Raw genomic sequence first — 22382 nt, forward strand, 5'->3', positions numbered from 1 at the left:
TAATATGTTTATGGTCACGAATTGGCGATCGAAATGTCTAATCTTATCTTATCTAGTTTGATATTGAAAAATATACATAAAATAAAGCAGATCTGGGAATAGTATGTGTTTTAATTTCTACGTTGAGGAATATCGAGGAAAATCGTAAACAACACGAAGCCTTGTATCGTATGAGTTTCATAAAAGAAATACGACGATAATTATAAAGGTGTTTTATTGTTCTATATTTGAATGAAATGGTTTTTGTCTCTTTCAAAAAGATACTTCCAATTTGAAAGTCAACCATATCGTTTTACATCCATCGTATCGTTAGGTAAACAATTAACCACATTCGTGATCCACTGAATGAAACAAAGTGTCTGACGCATTATGGTCATATTATCGATTTCGAAATTTCGAATGGAACAAATATCACACTTCCTAGTTATCTCTCTTTCTTCTATTTCTCTCGTTTGAAGATAAGCTGCTTCCTGCAAACAACCAACACACATTCGGGGAGTCTTAAGCGTAGACCAGATGAACGATACAGCGAGAAGTTTCTTCATACTGTAAGCCGTGGATTTGCGAACTCGAGAAACCACTCGCGTGCCATGGAGAACCTTAGCAATCGTGTGAACCTGATTTCCGGTAACCTAAATTCTCGTGTTTTCACGACAATCAGAGAAACCACGACATATCATTCTGTATCCATCATAATCTCTATCGATTGTTTAAGAACAGATAGAGAAGCGTTCAGAGTATAAAATATTTAAACTACACATACGCAGATTATTTTATTCGATGGAAAAATAAAACTTGGCCGGATATAATCGATAAAACTTTCTTTCGCGTTTATCTCATTAAACAGTGGCTCGTCATATATCACAAATGATAATTCGTTGGTAGGTAAAGACCTACGAAGGTGCAGTTCAAGCTGAGGTGGAAATAACCCTTACCATGACCGCAGATCGTAATTAGCTGCGAGTATGTCAAGCTGATACCCAGTAAGACCAACCTAGGCATCTTGTTATAGATTAGGAGGAACTAATGCGTGTACAGTGGAAGGCGTGTCGGTCATAACGACCAATGGCTATGAAACGCAAGTTACCGAGAAGCTCTGCAACGATAATGTCAAAGAAAATCGAAGATACAATTCTCGTGGAATTAGCTCACCCTGCGCACAAAACTAATAACAGCGAGAGACCGAGTACGATAAAAGCAACGAATAGAAAATGCTAGAAAATATGAAAAACTAATTCGTCAGAAATAATTGACATAAATCTAAGTTCACTAAGGATATCGAATGACCTAAGCAAAAAATGGATTTTATTTATGACAACTCGCCGAGAGAGCATACGTACATATAACGATTCGTCGCGGCCACTGATTACCAGTTTTTGCTCGACCCTTCTCAAGGATAAGAGATCTCCCAATTTCTCTCCCTGACCCTTCCATCTATTTTCACCTCGTCTCTATCCTTTTTTTCTTATTTAAGCTACCGCATTCGTTCATTTAATCTACCTCTGTCTTAATCTAATTCTTACACAGCGTATGTATATTTATGCCACGTGTTTATACTTTAGACAACTTCCTAGTGTAATATCTTTATGCTCGTTACGCGGTATTGTGTAATAAGTGGAGATAACCTAACTCAAGGTTATATCGATATCCAGAGTGGAACGTGTGGTAACTAAATGAAAAATTCCTTATCACGGAACAATGTCGATATCGCGGTCATTTGTTGCCACCGGCGATATCGACTCTAATATCGAATTATTGGCGTAACAATTAGAGTACAATGAGCAATATTTGGGAAATGTTTTATCTACGTCGACGAAAAATATAAGCAGAGGAAGAGGGGAAATATAACGAATGTTTTATCTGACGAGAATACGTTCGATAAATAACTTGATACTGTTAAACAAAACGAAGTGACATGGGGTATATCATAAAATACGTGAAAATTAGTGCCACGTTTATCATGTCAGAATTTATATGCGAGTTTGACACGAGCCCAACAACAGCGAACAATAAACATTTAGCGCGCAACCAGTTACAAACTGGAAATCGAACAAAATTCGGAACGTTCTGTCGAAAAGACAGATTGGATCAAATATCGCACCCATTTTCAATTCGTCTCTGAAAATATTTCTGGAATAATATTCCCATAGGTATTTCAGAGGCAGCAGCTGGTTATTTACGCGAAGGCTTACAAACCGAGCGTGGACTACGTGGGTGGCAGAGGATTTACATGAGAAATTTCGCTATTTCTATCCCTATCCACCGTTTTATGGCTTTCTCTCGCGTCGGATCTATATTTTACGATCGTCCACCCGTTCGCTTCACAATTGAACTTTCACAATGGCCTTTTTCTTAATGATCTACATCATACGCACTAATGCACTCATGTTGCAGCGCAGCGATGCAGTTATAAAGTCATCGAGTCATTTAAGAATAGCGTAGTATCGCGGAAGTATTATTTAGGAAAACCCCGATGAACTACAGTGCAGGGAAAAGTGGAAATGCTGACGGATCGGAAAAGATGAGAAATCCTAATGAGCCATATTGCCAAGCAATATGCCCGTGGCCCTTTAAGACAATAGGGAATTGAAACAGGTGCACGTGATCATCTTGGATCATCAACAGCTGTGAAACACGTGTGCGTGGTAGAAGTATTATAATTGGTAGAAAAGAACGTTTTGATGGAGAAAGTTAGTTAGTCGTTAGTCACAAGTTGGAGTTAGTTGGAGTAGATCATGAGTTGTGAGTTGTGAGTTGTCATTCAAAAGTTGACTAGTTGTATTATACTAATACATTAAGAAATAGCTCTAGTTAAATAATCATGGTTTCCTGTTCCATCATTATAAATAAATCTATCATTATAAATAAATTTATAAAATAAACAAATCACTATAATAGTTTAAGGAAATAACTATTCTTTATAACCAAGAACAACCCAACGACGTGGAATTTTTTAGAATTAGCGTACTTCTATTCCTTTCATTAAACTCAGCGCAATAATTAGTCGGACACTCCTAACGATGCGCGAGGTCATCTGTTGCTACTTGTGAACTCTTTGAAACACGCACTCATCAATTACTTCTTTCCCAAATCAAGAAATTCCTGTGTCCACCCCCAGCAATTTGCCTAACATTAACATCATTTCTATCGTTCTATACATTTTTTTTTTTTTTTTTTTTTTTAGTACATGCGCATTTTCTCTACAAGTCTACGCGCTTATGCTCAGTCTCTCCGAACTATCCGTACGCTTTAAAGAGACTCGATCGCATTAAGTTGCAATTTGAAGCAATCGAGTAGAAGTTCGCCTGAACGATCTCTCGCACTACAGTAACTTCCATGACGTAAGAATGCATCTTTAATTATTGAAGTTTGTTTTTAACAAAGCTAAGAGGATAAATGGCCAACGCGTCAACGTGGCAATGATTACGTATTTAAAAAAGAGGAAGGAAAATTCCGAGTAATCAGAGTAAATCAACTAAATATCACAATCTTCTCCGTTTCTTTGAAACGTATAAATGAATATGTAAGCGAAGTACTGTGCAAATGCTAAGATCAACTAAACATGCTTTTAGGATATACTCCCCTTATAGTATTGCTTATTTATGGTTTCTCTTGGCTCATAAATTTTTGAAGATGCTGCAATAAATAGAGCTCTGATTTAATAATAAATGTTGTAGAATATGTATAAGGTTATATAGAGAACTGGAGATGAGAAACGGGAATCAGTTTTGCGAAATGAATAAAGAATAGCGGCGAATATACGAACAGGATATGTCAAACAATTTTCGCTAACATTTCCAAATATACTATTGCTACTCAAGTAATAACTTAAAATATCTCTCGAAATATCAATTACTTGTAATCACGCGATTCAAGCTGATTCAAGCTGTTACGTCGCATGAGATGGTGCAACGTCCTTCATGTCTGGCCGCCAAGGCCCACGCACCGTTATACAAATCCTCAATAAACCTAAGGAACTACCATAAACAGAATCTTTTTAACGGAAACTTTAATCCTACAAGTACTTTCGGTTTGTCCTTAGAACAGTCCTTAGGTTTATCATTCACTCTTAAAAATCACGGAGAAAGCGAGTAGTTACCTAACGGGAAAAGCTGGTTTTTCTCATGAACAATGTCACCCATGAGCCACGTTGGTAAGAGGCTTCCCCCTCCTATTTTTATTCATTAAAGTTAGTCATAACCAATGGGCATCGCGGGTCGTTACCCTCACTTTCCTAACGAAAAGTGTGAGCAACGAATACAACAAACACAACCTCCCCGAACTTTCCTCCGTAATAACACGAGAACGAACTTTTCTTGTTCTCTGGACTTGAGCTACAACTATAGAACAGTCACCACATCTCTAGACTGGTTCCACAGTCAAAAAACAGTTCGAGTAACAGAAGGAGTAAGAAGTCAAGTCATCAGAGACGCCAAGTTGAAGACAGTCAATCGACAGAGTAACAAACAGTCAATCGAATCAAAATCATTCATCACAATCGCCAACACGAAACGAGTTCCAGGCCGTACTCAGTCGTAGTTTGACAGATAAAATACGCATAATTGTATCAAATATTGAAGTTATTGGATTATATGAAGTTATTGCAAATATATATTATAATCTGTTAATATCAGCGTTATACTCATTCAACCACCCCTATTATCTTAATCGAAATAGGGGATCGAACGATTCGTAGCGTCGATTATTCGAATCGTAACGGGAATTTACGCCTCCCCCAGTCGAAACACAAGCAATCGCTTATTCTTGGACAACAAATGGTATTGAGATATTATTTCACAAAAGTGGCAAATTTTCATTTAACAGAGTTATAAGTTTTAAGATTTTTCAACGCGGTGTATACGTAACATATCATAGCTGTAACACGCATCATTTGCAATAGACATATATCAGATCATCAACGTTGAATAGTGGTCAGACAATTGAAAGACGTATACGAAGAAGTCAGTGACCCCGATCGTTTATACGCGACCCCAGAAGTCGAGTGAAAAAGCGGTGTTAATGCAATTACACAAATTCGAAGATTCTAGTTTCGCGTGATCGTAATACGATTTCCGGTAGAGAAAAGGGGGTAGACGGGAGCGCAAACATCGGTTTTCAATAGGAATACCGTTCAGAATGGTGAATTCAAGCGAGCAGATAGCAGAGTGAGCGGAGAGAAGGCCGAAAAATAAAGCGGCAAGAAAGAGATTCAATTAGATCCTTAATGGAGCTTGTATACGAGACACTTGCAGCCACTTGCGGTTGCTGGACCGAGTTACGACTTGCAATGACCTGACCAGGATTCCTCTGAGCCCCCATCGCTCCTTTCCTCTCTATCCTACCTTCCGACACCCGTTCGTTGCCTCTTTCTCTTACCAAACTTTGGGCATCTCTCCAAGATACCGCAGAAATCGCATACCATGTTAGAAATTCAGGGCGGTTTGAACTTGGCTCGATGCACCACTAGCTGAATTCCGCTGCACAAGCACGTGAGATTGGCTAACTCCGAGGGAGCGATCCGGAATTCGTGTGCACGCTTTTCCTCCAGAATTTTTCGATCCGAGGAACTCGATCGGTGAACGAAGCTGTGGAGTCGTGCGAACCGGAAGACGTGTTATCGATTACCACGTGAGAAGAAACGTGCAAAGCTGCGTGTCTTACCTTTTACCGCTTGTCTTACGATATCGAATCAACCAGGTGACAAAGTGTAGAAGATCCGGAACGAACAAGGACCATATTCGAGTCGAATATTGCGATTAATTTCAAATTATGTATGATATTGGTGTGAATGAATCTTACGTTATACGGTATGTAATCAAAATGTTTGAAGAGCGACTGTTAAGTTTGATGAATGTAGCCATAAAAGAAACCATAAAGTCAGGATTAACGTTTATGGCTGTAATTACAGTAAGTGCAAATATAGCGATGAAAAGCAAAGCAAATAGAAAGAAACGTCTGACTTTTCGATTTGAGCCAATGTCTGCAGGATACAGCTTATATATTCGTTTCAACGCACTGAATAATGAGGGCTGCGTTACCACGCGAGTATCGGAAAGGTTTATACACGTAACCTAGAGGCAGACTTACGTAAAACATTAATAATTTCAAAGTTGCAAATATCATGCCTATACATATGTATAATACAGTATGTAAAAAACGCAATGATGCATTTGTATATTAGCATATTCGAAAACGTCAAAAAAACAGAGAACTTTGTAATGCCGGAAATTTACATTTTCGAATATCGAAAGATAAAAAAGATGGAAAATAACATTAACATTAAGTTGGAACTTATGGTATTCGTAAATATTGTAAGATACTTTATTTTACACTTACCTGCTTTATATTTTTTATTTCTCTTCAGTGACAAACGCACAAAACATAGGTAACAAAAATATTAAATGACGCGAAGTAAAAATTCACTTTCATGCGAAATACCGTAAGAAAGGGATTTGAATCGTGACACGACATCGAAGAACGTACATTCGATGCAATTGGCGAAAATAAATTGTATAATAATAACAACGTACGTAATAACATGTCATAATGTTCCATCCAGGCGCAAAATTATTTGATACGTTATGATAAACATGATTTATCAGATGTATAGATCGTAAGATTCGTCATTGGGAACACCTGCAAAGCTACGATTCCATTCGTGTATTCTCCCTTTACAAATTCACGCGCATGTTTCTATTATTCAGACAAATAGTTCTTATCAGAACTACATACCGAAAATATTATTCTTTCTATTATCTAATCACGTATTAGTTATGTACACGGTGATTTTAACAATACACATATAAGAAGATTAATTCAAATCCACTTTCAGATAGATAAGAATAAAAATATTTGAAAACATAACCGGGATCGTTTAAAGCATATTCAATTTTGTAATTTATCCCGCTAAATGAATTTAATTGGCTCGACAATTTGCACGCAATGAACACCCGCGCATAACGCCATCTATCGGTTACCGCAGGAAACAGTTTGAACAACCTTTAAATAAGTAGTTTAAACAATCGTTAATACATTGGTCAACATGCAAAATATGTTCGAACAATAAAATGAATTCGTATTATGGAAACGAAAAGTTAAATAGATTATCGAAGTACATTTAATTAACAATATAAAAAATACGGAAATTTGATAATTACTTTAATATAAAGATCTTGATATAAATGTCAATAATTCCGTGTTATTTTCATAAAATTAATTGAATTAAATACTTATAGATTGGTTGATAAAGAAGGTTCCTTTAACTGACATGTTGCAGAGAATTGCAATTTAAGCACCGAGACTAAGTACCTAATTGCTCTTAATTAGACTAAATTGAAGGTTACCAGGGGACAAGTAAACGTGAACCAGCCCGTGGCATCGTCTTCCTCTCAACCAATCGTGAGACTCGTTTTTACCGACAACTACCAATCATAAGGCAAAACTTATCGGCGCTACGAGCGCCAATTCGATGTCCCAGATTAAACTGACTATAATGGTTTTGTTTTTCTTGCCCTAATATTTCATATGTAAATTTCATTAAAAAAACCGCATAGCTACGTATCAATCGTTTTTTAAATTCTCAACGAACCTCTTGCATATTTCATAAGTTCGAACCTTCGAACATTTCATACATCTGATACCATCGTTGATCGATCAATTTCGTTGCAATGTTATGAAAATAAAAATAGTTGACAAAATATTGAAAGAACGAAACGATGCAAAGAACACTTTATAAAAGTACTTACCTCGGACGTAGGGACGAAGGCACTAGGTCCGTCGAAAGCCGGCACCGGTACTGGAAGTCCTCTATCCTGTAATAAATATTTTAATTATTTGAAATTTCAAAAAAACGACTAAGCTTGCAGTAAATTGAAACTGTTTCTCGAACGCCCGGCTAGCTCAGTCGGTAGAGCATGAGACTCTTAATCTCAGGGTCGTGGGTTCGAGCCCCACGTTGGGCGAAACTTTTTTTTCTGTTTTCGCATTTAAAAAATAAAAAGATATTTAACCACGATACGCTTAATTGCATTTTATAGAAAATATATTAAACAATATATTCTTAGAAAAAAAAAATTATCGTACGTTTTGGAATTTGACTAAAGAGTATGTTTCACGTCGCTAAACTTTCTTTTATGATCTGCATGTATTTTATATGAGTCATACGAAACTATCGATCAGGCTTTACACAGTAGGCTTGCTATATTGATTGTAAAAAGGACTTCCAAAAAGCCGTGACTACAAATAGCATAGCCGACTTACACATGTTTAGCCCCATGCAACGAGCAAGTCAAAATGGCTGACATATTTTTAGGCCACGGTTCGACGCTGTTCCATAAATAGACAGTTAAAATAACTCCATTAACGCAACGTATCAGTTCTTGCCGATTCGCGGTCCAAGGAGTATAACATTGGCAAAGTTTGCGCGAAAGCGAACATACCTACTATTTTCGACGTTCGAGAAAATAAAAATAACCCTTTCTCAAAATGAAGTGACCATATCGGACGTTTATTTACAAGAGACTCTAAGAAACGTAATACATATTGTTCCACGTATACCGTTTCTAAATGATTATAACGAGACGTTCGGATGGGTACTCATAAAACGAATGACTCATCGTTTAGTTTGGAGAAAGAAAGAATATCCTAAATCCAACTTATCCTAAATAAGTTTCCATCTTTAATTTTATCTCGGCTTTATTTAGCTTCATCGTTTCGAAAGTTCGTAAGCTTGGCGAAATTATTATCGCTATACAGAATACCGATCATACTCGATTACTAGAGGCTACGTGATTAAAGATTTAATATACGCTCACCTTAACCATCTCCAGGATCTCGGCGCATTTGATCCTAACATTCTGGAAGGGGCAGTTCACGCTGAGCCTCAATATTACCGGTAGATGTAGCGTCACCAGGCTCAAGTACTTATTCGCCTGAGCTTGCCTCGGACCATCCAGAGCATTTCCCAGATTAAGCATCCTGCCAACGTCCCCGGGAGTGACGTCGGGACTCTCCAATACCCTGCCGCTCTTCGAAGAGACATCTTCGTCCTGCGAGAGCGGTCTTTTGATCTGACCCGCGCTAAACTTCCGTTCTTCGTTCTTACGCAAGTACTCTTGCGGTAACTCTGCACGCGTGCAACGATGTCGACCGTCGTCCAAAGATTCGTCTGCGTAAATTTCGAAATTCTTCAACTTCGTATCCTCCGTACGATTATCGTCTTGTCTGTGATAAATTTCATTGGCGTTTTCATTCTCGAAACCATCCAGAGTATTGAAAACTACTCCGTCGCGATTCCTGATCGTCATCTCCGTCTCGTCGAAAGAAACGTCGTCCACGCTGTCATAACACCGGCGATCGCGCGGCAGAATGTCACCCTTCGGGCGGAAGTTCAAATTCCTGCGGTCGAAATTCGCGCCCAAGTTCTCGTCGAATTTCGGGCTCTTCCCGTAAATCCTGATGTCGGAATCCAACTCGTCATCCTCCAATTGCTTTTGTTTCGCGCCTTTCACCTTCACGTAGTTCTTCGTTCTTGGTCTATCCTCTAGACTCACTTCGTTCAACCTCTCGTTCGATGACGAGCCAAGGTATTTTCTCTCGCTTTCGCTGCTCGATCCCAATCGGGTCTCTGAATTATCCTTAAACCTTAGAAATCTGTCGTGAGGCTCGATCTTGAAACCCTTCCCTTCGTCGGACGACGTCGAATGCCCGGACCTATAACTCTCCACGTCACCCCCGTATCTTCTCCTCTCGTTCGGCGTACCGTAGCCCGTTTCGTTCCCAAGTCGGCCGTCGACGCAATCGAACGAACCCGATGGATATCTCTCGGAGCATTCGAGACTGTTGTCCTCCAGGAACGCGGGATTCTCCGTGACGCTCTGAGGGAAGAAACCCTCCGTCCTGAAGGAATCTTGAAGCAGCGGCTGCTGCAGAGAGGGCTGGACATTCTTCGGAGCCGATTTGGTCGGGGAGCGCTCGATGTTCATGTCGTATCTTCGCGTGAAAGGTTATGAAGTTTCTATTAGCGCGCCACGAAGCTTAGATACAGCGGAGAAAAATTCGCGCGGAAGTGAATGGGTGAGCCTCGGGTGACTCGTGAGTTTTCTCTGGCCGTTTAATGAATCCTGACTCGTTATATTATATTGGATAATAAATCTTTCTTACCATGTAGACGTTCGAAACTTATGAACACGCTATGTACTATAATATTATCGTTTGATTTCTATTTTCCTAGAACTGCCTCGAGTATAAGATTCTATTTAAAAGAACTGAATTATATTATATGTAATTCATACACTGTTTTATTACAGTATCTAAAATTTATGGACGACGTTATATCGTTCTATTCGATACGATGATATATTATTACTATATATCACACGGAACACACGTACGTAGAAATCAGAGATATTCTGAATATCGACACGCAAAGTTTTATCGAGGCATATCGGTGCAAAATACATATGTATATATGTAACATGCGGGCTCACCTTCCATCTTGGCTCTTGAACTTTCCCCCTACGTTCTCCGGATCCTCCATCTCACCGGTGTCGTCCCAGTGATTTGGACTACCAACCCCTCCAAGCCATCCCTCGACCGTGTTCCTAGCCGCCGCCAGGGCGATGTTTCTGGCAGTTTCATCTCTCGCACACAAAGGCGCTAAAAATCTGCTAACGATCTCGACCTCGTCATCCTTTGTGGAGGTGCCGCTTCCCGAAGAACTGTTCGGATCTCTGTACATCTCGTCTTACTTTCTTTCGTCGATTCTACTCCTATATGTGTATATATATTTGTATATATATGTACTTCCCTCTGTCTACTCGAATTCTCTCACTTTATACGCGGCTGTTAACGCACGTATCTCAGGCTATACCACGTATGCACGATATTGGTAAAAGTACGTTCGCCTTGATCCCGACGACAAATCAAAAGCGTTCGATATTTAATTTAATCTAATCTAATCTGCTTATGATACAAGCGTGAACCCGTCTAGCTTCCCTCAGATCACCGCCGTGTCCTTGTTCACTCTCGATATTATCCTCTTGTTACGAGCTTTCACGATAAAGACTGTGTAATAAAGCTGAAAACAAGAAAACTCGTTTTGTAACGAGCTTTGAAACAAGATTCGCATAAGTTCGCCACACGAGCTCGTTGTTTAGAGTCACTGACTGACTGACTGTTCCGTCCGAATCTCTTTTGCCTCGGTTACCAATCCGATCGATCCGTTTACGGTTAATCGATTATCAAGCGTATTCCAGTTCTTTCGTAGAACCGACTACGGTTGAACAAAGGAAACGAAGAAACAAGGAAAAAAGAAAAAAGGAAAAAGAGTGGAAAGAAGTCGATGGAGAGACTCACTGTACTATCCTCGGGTAATTACGGTCGTTTCGTCGCGTTTCGCTGTGAGAATCGGCCGTAAAACTCGTTTCTCGAGGATTTTACTAGCGGTGCACCTCGGGAGTCGTTCCAGGGCGATAGAAAGTAGGCGGTGTCGACTGTCGAGCGATCGTGTGGCGATCTAGCACGATTGAGGTTCGTTTCCAGGGAGAAGAAAGAAAAAGAAAGCCGGGTGATCCCAGCGAGCGCACCTTCGAAAGGAAACGATCGATAGGGCGCCTTGTTTTTGAGGAACCAAAACTTCCCAATTCGTTCCCAATCTTTTTTCTCCCTCGTTTTTTCTCGTTCCACACGTGTGTCGCGGTTAACTAAACGGCAACGGTGTTACATTGTTCTTTACATCGTTGCAAACGATCTCTAGCCGTTGAAACGTCTTCGAAATTCCAATTGGAATGGACTGTCCTCGATTCCACCTCTGTTCACCGACGTAGTGACACTAATCCATTGGACGTCTGAAAAAAGATCAACGAAAATTACGTTACATTAACATAGTCTCTGCTGCACCAATTACGTAATTTATTCTTCAAGTCGCGTAGATCACAAGTGGCATAACTTGCTATTACATCGCGGATGTTCGTACTTTTAGGAAAAATTTCAACGCGCAAATATGCATAGAAGGCGCATAACGAGTAAATCGTTCAAACTACTCGTTATAATATTTAGAGCGCAAATTACCTTATGAACTTTTATTTAATCGACCAATAAATCAATAAATCTTTATTTATGTTGCAATTTTTTATTCGTGTTTAGAATAATATAAATTGGTACAAACGCAGTGTAATTATTGCAAAGAAAAACGTTAATGTACAAAATATCGCAATAATTAACGTAATTTAGTTTCGTCTCACAAGCAAATGATCAAACAACTCGGGAAAAAGATCATGGATCACGAGTGACCCACGAAACACAGAACGTGTTAATGGATATTTAAATAGGAACGGCAGAGAAGTTGAACAAAATGCAAATGAATCGGAACAACGAAAGCTTCCCATTCCACTATTGATTTGACGGTGGCCGCTTATTGAATTTCAATTTACCCGGCAGCTTAATCGTCATCGATCGACTTAATATCCATCGGAGGCAAAGGTAACGCGCTCGCAACGTAACCGAAAGCTAATAGGGAAGCACTTCTCCTCGCGGCCGCGGAGCTGCGAGTAGATTATCGTCGATCGAATCATTACGTAACGAACAATTGAAAGCCGGTAACCCTACCGAGAAGTACTAAACTTCAACCGCGTAATCAGCGTCGCATTGTATCGGTTAATTCCTGCTCGAATCGTTTGTTACCGTTTAGATCTCGATGCTACTCGTTCGACGTAGCTTTCGTTTCAACGCTACGAATCGATCGTCATTTACACGTCGATTTACATCGTCGTTGTAAATGTCGATGGAACATCGCTGTTGTAAACGTCGATCGATCCAACCATTCTGATCGTGACTTCGCCAACGTAAAAATTTCATGAGGCAAAACAGTTTCATAGACTTGCACGATTCAGCTTGGAAATACTTGGAACAAACATTGCTATCGGACCATTTACGCAATTAGTCGATGTCAGGCTGCGCCAGTCTTCTCATTGATTGATCGACCCCCACGAGAGAAGGTCTAGGTCAAGGCTACCGGGGTCAGGAAATAAGAGAGGTCGCGTGAACGCTGCAACTTATCGAGAAGGGGAGAGAACGAGCCCATTGGTGTCGTGGAGAGGATAAAAAGGGGTGCATTCGCTGTTCTCGACGGAAGAAAGTCGACGTCGATTTCACCGCATTACAGCTGTGATTGGAACACGTCAATGTGGAATAGCCCGATATCGAAAAAATGCTGATCCAACAATAAAACCTGTTCTCCTACCGTGTAATCACCTGTCAGGTAATTTCTTTAATATCTAATAAAGATAATAGTTTGAACACACCCCTGGTAATCGGGAACGTGTATATTACTGAATATTGTATATAATGTCAGGATGGATTGAAAATCCCAATAATTACGGGTCTTCATTACAATGACTTAAATAAAATACGTCGTGAAAAAGTAGCGAAGTAAGACGAAATGATTATAGCGTAAGGTCGAGGTATGGCTGCAGCTTGTCGTTAATCGATATACGGTGGATGAATAACAAATAAGTGGAAAAAAAAGCAAAGAGAAGCGAAAGGATCAGTCGCAACATCTTAAGGATAATATAACGAAACAAGAAAAGATAGTATTTTAAAATTCGCGACTTACACGGCAAATTACATAGCGCGACTTAAATATCCTACCTCGAATAACTTTACTCTACCCTAAACATGTGTTCAGGCACGATGCAACAATATAGTAGTAGTTTCTAAGCAGATAAGATGCGTTCCACTTTGTACAAAGCGGAATTGCGTAAATCGCCGGGTTCTAGTCGCGGCATTAGTCGAGTAATAAAAAGCTCCCACAGCAAAGAATTCGATCCCACGCACCGAAACGCGCCAGTAACGCGCGTTTTCCTATTGCGTAAAGTGCGGAGAACGCCTGTGGCGGATCATTTCCCGGTACACGACTCGGTAATTCTGTCCCGCTGAAATTCCCCCGCACAATGCCCATTTTTTCCTTTTTTTTTTTTTTCACTTCCTGGTCCCCTCCTTTCCGAGATCCACTCGAAAGCCTTTTCCCCCGAACCATCGATCGTTGGTACTCGATACGCCAAACAACGGCCGCGTTCATCGTTTCCGATTTTTAATATGCGCGCGTCCTTTCTCGATTCTCGGTAGGCCGATGCCATTTCGAGAGATCGTTCGCGGGGCAAAATTCATGAACAGAACCGCGTAACGAAAAATAGATTATAATACGACTATAATTTAAAAACCAAATGTAAAAACAATTTTCATGGCATGTGATCGACGGACGTCACACTTACTGAATTTTCAATAAACTTTCTTGCAAAAGATAAGAAATATGACTTATCGTGTCCTTCCTGTGTAATCTCCGGGCATTTTATATGATTTTACATTTAACGAGTAAAAATCCGGCTGCAGCTCGACGTTCTTACGAGAGGAAGAAGAAGATCGATAATCAGGATATAAGAGAGTAAGAAGGAGTACAGTCACGCACGCACAATGTATCCACGGCATAACGGCGGGGTTTATCGGGCATGGAAACGAAAGAGGCAAGGAGAGAGAGAAAAGGAAAGCACGGAAGAAAGGGCAGAAAACGGCGTTTCAGCATTTCTTCGCGGCGATCTCCAGAACGATCTAAATATTTATAATTCCCCAAAGCCTAACTCTACCCCGTTCGCACCGCTATGAATTATTAATGTCGTGCCGTGCTACCGTATGCCGGTGCACGTTGCTATGCATTTCTGATACGTGTACTTTGTCTTCGAGATATAAGGATGGTCAGGGCCTCGCGGATATAAGGGGCGATAAAATGATCGTCTCACGTGCCAGCGGCCATTAGAATTTAATGAAATCAGGATAAATCAAAACGATCGGGTTCGCCACGGGACTCACGATTGAAATACATGCACCGTTTTGTCTACCAACACCTGAGAGTTATTCGTGATGTAAGAGCCGAGTACCGATGTCCAACTATCTCTTCTTTTTATTTTCGAAATTTTTTCATACGAAGAATCCAAGATAATATTTTTTATTAACCGTGCTTATTATCATCTTCGTCGCATGTAATTATCATGCACCGTAAAGAATTATCGCGGATCACTGTGGCGGCTCGTTAAGATGCTCGCTTGATGCATCGTGACGCAACGAAGAAAATGCAATTTCTCTGATCGCATATTTATAAACTGCCGCCCGGTATCACAGGTTTCGACATTCGATCGCGTTGCACTCAATCGTCCGCTTTAACCAGCACATCGTAGCTACATATGTATCTGGCCTTCGATAATGCGATAAACAAAATTCACGGATAATTCTCCTGCATTAAAACAGATTGAAAAAGAAAGAAAAGAAGGACGAGAAAAAGAGATGGGATTTTGAGCAAATTATGGATCGCGTGATCCACCTTGACGCGTTCGACGATCCTCGACACCGAAATGTATCGTGCAGTTGGATCGGACAGCAGGGGCCCTCGTCGGATTGTGGGAAAACATTATACATCGCTGGTCGCGGCGTTTCACGTGGAATATTCCTCCAACCAGGCCTCGTTGTTCAGGTAAATAAGTTACAGCGTAATGGGTTTCTCGTATTAACGAGACCCGTTTCGCTTCTCGAAACCAATAAGCGAACCAGCACACGGCGGCTGTATCTTGTCGATGTGCTATCTAATTTCCTTGTTACGTAATTCTATGTGGATTCTGGATAGAATCGTAGCATGTAGCAGCCTGAACACGGTCAAAGGAGCAGGGATAGTCCTTTCCAGTGGTAATTTCTTGCGGTATAACAAACATATATCCAACCGAGAGAAGCCGAAGCCGATTAACTGATGCATCGCTAAATTTACAACAACCAAGCCGGTTTACGGTCGCTTTTGAAACCGAGATTAGAAGAAATCGTTATTATATGTATTATATGTATTATACAAGTGGAACTGTGTTACTAAAATCGCCCGATACATGTATTGTCAATTCAGAGCCCGAAGCAGAGTTCACCTGTGGATACTTGAACGAAACTAATCACAATGTGTCCGACGGATCGATCCAGCCGATAATGGTTCACGACAAAAAGCTTGCTAAATGCGAGGCGTTGTTACGCTCGCTCGCCATCGTGCTTAACGCAAATTGCAAAACTGCCGAGTCGGCGTTACGACCTTGCGACACGCGAGACACCCGCGATAACACCCGGTTACCAACGCTAAACCGAGAATCACACTCACGACGAGCCCCTTTCCTCACCAAATTAATCACTCTCGTTTCGATGATTCATAAATACACCATTAATCAGACGGCCTGAATGATCGTTATCGGATAATTCGATTACTGTGATGGAATTGATAAAATTGTAGATTAATATAAACGAATGTTGTCGTCCTTTGTGGATGACAATTGCCAGATAAAGTTTGATAGTTTCCTTTGCGATAAATATAATAACCGTATTAAAACATAGCTACGACAGTACAGAGATTTAATTTAATTAAACAAATTAAGGTTCATATAACTTAATTACGATACTTAAACTTTAATTATCCAGTAGGCGATCTACGAGGTATTGCAAACGACGTTATTGATTTAAAGACGTCGAGTCAAACGAACCTTCCATCTTACCAGATTGCGCAATACAAATAGGTTTTTCTGAACATCACGAAACAACACGCGGTTCGAATCGATCGACATGTTCGTTCACAAACGCCGTAAAACATACCAACCATGCAACACTTATGTTAATCAACGCGCATCGCGGATCGTTCAAGATGACCCGAAACGTTGTACAGTTGTTGCAATATAACATAAAACTTGCTTACTACACCATTTGAAAATAACATGGCTGAAGTTACACGTAGATCAGGTATCGAGTAATTTCTATCAGTGGCTACAATGTTTCTCATTCGCGTTGTATCGTTGCTACATGCTACACAAGATTCTCATAATGAAGAGTCGATAAGAAACCTCGCAGCAGGATTCCTAATAATTTGCCTAACGATTTCACCCAACGTTTTCCTTTGCTAGATGCTTTCCACTATCGACGATCGGAGAAACTCGATAATTCATTGCTATTTCGATTACTCTCTGAGATTTTCACGAGAACGTAATGCTTGTATGATTTGATAGATTTAACGTTAAGAATCGTATTTAATATCCGGGCTACCAGACTCGTAATTTATCGTAAAAATTTTATAAATATACATACAGGGGTTTAGAATCTTGCGGAATGTTTGTTACAGTATATGGCTTAGCTTGAATCATATATTTTTCCGTACACCTTGCATTTGAATTCCTTTGATGCAAGTTTTATACTTTTAGTGTTGAACCTCTCGCGAATAATTAAAACGTCGACTTTCACTTTGATCTTTTTGGTATAAGTTCCATACTCCAGAAACTGCTAGCTCTGATGTTGAGCTTATCATAAATTAAAACACTAACTTTCCTTTTGATCTTTTCGATACGAGTTTCATACTTCAATAATCGATAGCTCTATTATTAATGTTATTATTAAAATAGTTGCAATAAATTATGGCAAATTAAAACGCCAAACTTCATTTTGATTTCTTTCGTACAAGTTTCATAGTTTTAATAGCCATAGTATTCAATGTCTTGTAAATTAAATACTAATGTTCCTGTGCGTAGCACACAGATATGGCAAACGAGGCAACGCGAACGAGACTCGAAATAATGTCCTTAATATAACCACCTATTCCCACTTTTCATTAACCTAAAATTACATCCGCGTCGCGATGCTGAACATACGATATTCTTGCACGCGATACTTGTTGAACGTTATTCCCGAATCAGAGGGGGAGGTAAATTGAATTTTATGGATTTAACGCCATGTGGATGACCATGGGTGTTTCGAGCGTGTTCGTAGTAAATGCAACTGAAGTATACATATACCGAGTGTCGGTCGCACGGCACCGGCATAACAAGTAAGAGAAACGGGACCTAAAATAATGTACTTAATATCGCTGCCTTCCATTTCCCGGCTATACGCCCTCCATTCGGAACAGAACAGATGTACGGGATACTAATGGGCCGCGTACCATTGTAACGTATGCTTTCCAAGCTATGTATGCAACACTTGTTGAACATTAGTCTCATTCTGCTTGAGAATTTTGTAGACTCGACGTCGTTGATCCTCTTAAGTACGCCACAAATGTCGCATTGAATCTTTAAACTTTCGCGGAAGGGACAAAAATACTCCAAAACTTCTAATCGATATTAATACCTTGACAATGACAGAAATTTCTTGCAGACTCCTACGCTGCTGTTCCAATTAATCGTGTCACAATAGATGTATTAAAGTTTATATTAATAAACCATTTAATTATAATATATAATTATGATTTAAATATAATAATGATTTCCATTATAAACGAACATGCAAATTAACAAAGAAAGATGTCCAGGATTAGAAGTCTAATGAAAATCTCCAAGATGTCGAGATCTAATTTACAGTCTCGAACTTTTCACAAAACGAATTAGAATATTCGGAAAATTTACGGACCTCGTTTTCTTCTTCGTATAGGATATACAACCTAGGTTAAGCGAAGGTTACATCGTTAGATAAAGTTTGACTAAGTTTGCTCTCTCTCTATCTATCTATCTATCCGAAAGGCAAGGCCAGATCTCGTCTGGCGTTCGAAACATCGAGTAATCCGTGCAACGACATTGCTCCGTAACAATATGACATGCCGTGCTCCATTCCTTGCGTGCAACACTTGTTGAACGCTTCTCCTTTGAGTCGGCGGACGAAATTTCACGGATCGAACACGCCACTGACCGGTCTAACGTCGAGTCTGCATAACAGCTAGCGAGATAGGTAATAGTATAATACGCGGCGAGAGGGACGAGGCGGAAACAAGGCTACTTCGCTCGAGATAGTCACGTAGAAGGAGGCGGAATACGACCCTGATTGCCAAGGAGAAATCTGCAGCGTGATCTCGCACGAGCTACAACCGTGGAATAACGTGTTGTCTTCGTTTCATGCCGCACGCGAGAAGAAGAAAAGGAGAACGACGAGACTCGAGTTCGAATATAAAAGTTGTTACATATTAAGAACGATCTTGATACATCCTTATCGGTGGATATATTCGTCGTTACCAACCAGCCGAAAGGAGTCGTCATTCGTTTGCTTAATCCACTCGTTCGCAATAAAGAGATCACCTCAGCAACGAGAATAGGATATTCCTTAAGTAGCAGTCGCTTTACACGACGAGTCTCTGCGTTATCATAGAACTAACGCTGTCGCAGATAAACCTGAGAAAATATTTGCTTACGAAACTAACGAACCCTTTGTCGAAATGAGCGTAGCTAAGAGAACATGGTTACGCCATTGTTGTCCCAAGGAAAGATTACTATACCGATCCGTTCTTTGTGCAAGGTTGTAGCTAGTTTACGAAGTCAGCCAGCTAACGCTGCGGCAATGTGGGTTAGAGATTAAAAAAGGAATATAAAAAACAGGAAGAAACCTTGCTGCTGGTAATGCTGATGGTCTACGCGTATTCAAAAGGTGTACCGAAACGTTTAAACCTGGCTAATATGATTTTACACGGCTCGAAACACGAGCAAAGTTCCGAAGGAATAAAAGAAGGCGTTAAGTGGAACGCTTGCACGATCAGCAAGAATATACTGCGGATCTCGATAAACACGTTGCACGTTCCAATAAAAACGAAACCATTCGGAACGAAATTACAGGCATCTGGCTGTGGCCATTGATGGACGGGCAAATGGATTCGAAATAAATTCACCGATCCAGCGCTGGCTACGTCATTTAATTATAGATAATTATTCGTGACAGCGGTACTGACGCGTCTCGACCAGCCTGGTTATATAACATTCGTAAATCGTGCCAGAACTGGCCGCGATCTTACGACTCGCGAACGTCACTGACCAGTAAGTGGGCGAATAGAGTCATAACACGTACGGTCGAGCTGGCGAACGTGCACGGGGACGAAGGTTTAGTCACGCATTCGACCGGGCTATCGGATCCGTATGGAATCCTTGCCTCGCACACAGGAACACCTGGCCGTAAGCGTCACGGTTAATTTGCACTTTCTATGAATTTTAATCAGTCTGTGAGCAGAGAAGGATCCGGAGACAATGGCACGTAGGGACCGGCTACGATTATCGACCGTATGGGTTCCGATGTTCGACCGTGTATCTCGTCCAACACCGCGACCCCAAGGAACAATCCCAAACCACAAACCCAATGAACAGTCCTTATATTCCTTATACACAAAAAATTCAAAGTCCTCTTTGGTTTACAAATTACGACTACAAGGTTACATTTTCGTTTCACCTAACAACAAAGAGAGCAATGGGAAGGAAGAAACAGCGGAGATCACAGGAGAGAGGGAAAGGAACGCGCTTAATGATCGCGTGTTCCGCACAGGTGATCGCGAGGTCAAACGTTGCTTCTCCAAAGTCCGATAACCACCGACTACGAACAAAATGATTAACGATAGCCTGAGAAAACCAGACGTAGAGCCAAAGAAGAAAAAAAGAACGATGCGAGGGAAGAAAGGTGTGCCATATGGAATTCGGTATATAGCAACGGTAAAATCTGCGATGGGATTAATAGAAATCGCAGAGTGTTACGGCACCTCGGGCGCGTACAATCTGCACTTGAAATCTAGACAACGAACGATGAAGACTAGAAGCGAAGAGGAACAACATTTGCCGGCAGCAAACCGTGTAAACAGCAATTCCTTTTTCGTGTTGGTGCAGTAACGTTGCTAAAAAAGAAAATGGCACAATGACCTGGGACACGCGGTGTTACACGCGGGTCACCTACGCGAAAGCGAGCGAACAAGCGAGCAAGCAAAGACGATGCGGAACGTTTGGTGCATGGTGCAACTCGCGTACCACGCGGGCGTGCACGCGTGCATATCAATTCCGCGGGCGCGGAGGAGTCGCCAAGATCTCATGTAAATCATCGAGACAAGATGGCTCCTCCCTATTTTCTTGGCGCAATGTGCACGCAACGACGGAGCGGTAATGCTCGAAGCATGTTTGAAAAGCGAAAACGTGGTTCATCGGGGGACCAGAGATCGAGCAAAGAGGAGAGACGGAAGGAGAGAAAGAGAGTGGAGGAGTGTCGAGTGTTACACGCGTGAATAGTGCGTTTCGTTGTATAACGCGCGCGAGGAACACACCGAGCCGATGCACTCGCGCAACGGTCGACCAAACCGAAGTATACTTAATCGTAAATCATGACGAACAACTATTTACTTATCGTAGAATCGTAAATAAGGAGATAAAAAGACACGCTCCATACCATCGAAAATTCACTTTACAATGCTAATGGAATTCTGAAAAGTTCTGTACAAAGGATATAAATAAATTCATAAAAATTTATTATGGTAAGTGTTCAAATTGTTTCGCGAGTCATCGTACATAAGATAAGAAAGCATACTTTTGATTTGACATTATTATCTCTAAAACACTTTTTGAAAGAAATTTATGTTTTTCTTTGTGCAGCGCCATTTAAGAGAGGTAGTCCATTACTTTTATTGCCCGACCATCTGTGCGTTACCTGAATTACCGTAAACTATTTGTCCTCGTTCGCGACACAGCACCGGTATTTTCCCGAAACAGAATTATTTTCCTCTCTAATCTCCTCGAATCAGCCCGGAAAGTATCTCGGTTAAAAGAAACTCACCTATTTCACTCTCAACGATCAAGGAACACGAAGAATCCGATCGAATGCGATTCGTAATCAACCCGATGAATGATCGAATTACGATGATGTTCGACGAGCCTGCTGACATCCAACCATCGAGAGGAACCACCGAGAGTAGACGAACCGTCTGTCGATGTCTAATTACGCACTGATTTTGTCCCTTCTCATTTTCGTTCGGTCTTCACAACGTTAAGTAACTAACGGTCCTGCGGGACGAACCTGCGCAACTTTCGTGGTAGACAGAGAGGATCAAACCGCATCGAAAGCCTCCCCTACCTAAGCTTCTGCCAGACTCCTCGAGACACCCCTTTTTCGCCTAGCTAAGTCAAATCGACCGAACGTGCTCATCGGCCCCTGTAATCGAGACGCGAATCTTTCTATCCCTGCGCAGGTAAAACGTGTGTGTACGTTGCAAAACGGCCTGGTAAACGCAAACTACACAGGGTGTTAAAATATCAATCTCTCGACGTTTTAAATTACACGCGAGAGAGATCTCGAACGCACGTGTTGCACGGGGACCGGTATCGTTAGACTGTGAATCAACGACGGAAAGAAACGGGCGCAGGCCGTAGTTCTGTAGCCAGTTACGATGACTAGGGAGAACGAGGGAAAAATGTAAACGGAAGAAGCGAGCTAAAAGTGCAAATAAGTAAACCGCTAACGACTCTGCCTAGTCGCTTCTCTCGGCAGATTTGCAAGACGTATTTGCAGACTCCACCTTAAACCGAGCCACATGGCTACGC

The 22382-nt window shown here is 40.9% G+C and overlaps 1 protein-coding gene and 1 non-coding gene across 3 annotated transcripts in view; one reads left to right on the top strand and one right to left on the bottom strand.

Annotated features, from left to right (window-relative positions):
* Window positions 1-22382, bottom strand: part of LOC132910108 (sestrin-1) — a 150940-nt gene that overhangs the window by 117653 nt on the left and 10905 nt on the right. For both annotated transcript variants that reach the window (XM_060965580.1, XM_060965579.1), the window contains exons 2-5: window positions 11586-11846; window positions 10488-11077; window positions 8814-9990; window positions 7746-7811 (exon numbers count right to left, since the gene is read on the bottom strand). In XM_060965580.1, coding sequence (XP_060821563.1) covers window positions 7746-7811; window positions 8814-9990; window positions 10488-10738 — 1494 coding nt within the window. In that variant the 5' untranslated portion in view covers window positions 10739-11077; window positions 11586-11846. The remainder of the gene's footprint in view (window positions 1-7745; window positions 7812-8813; window positions 9991-10487; window positions 11078-11585; window positions 11847-22382) is intronic.
* Trnak-cuu (transfer RNA lysine (anticodon CUU)) lies at window positions 7889-7961 on the top strand. Its single transcript has one exon. It is a non-coding gene; the product is annotated as a tRNA-Lys (tRNA).

This window comes from Bombus pascuorum, chromosome 8 (genome assembly GCF_905332965.1).
Source record: "Bombus pascuorum chromosome 8, iyBomPasc1.1, whole genome shotgun sequence".
In the NCBI taxonomy this organism is placed as follows: Eukaryota; Metazoa; Arthropoda; class Insecta; order Hymenoptera; family Apidae; genus Bombus; species Bombus pascuorum.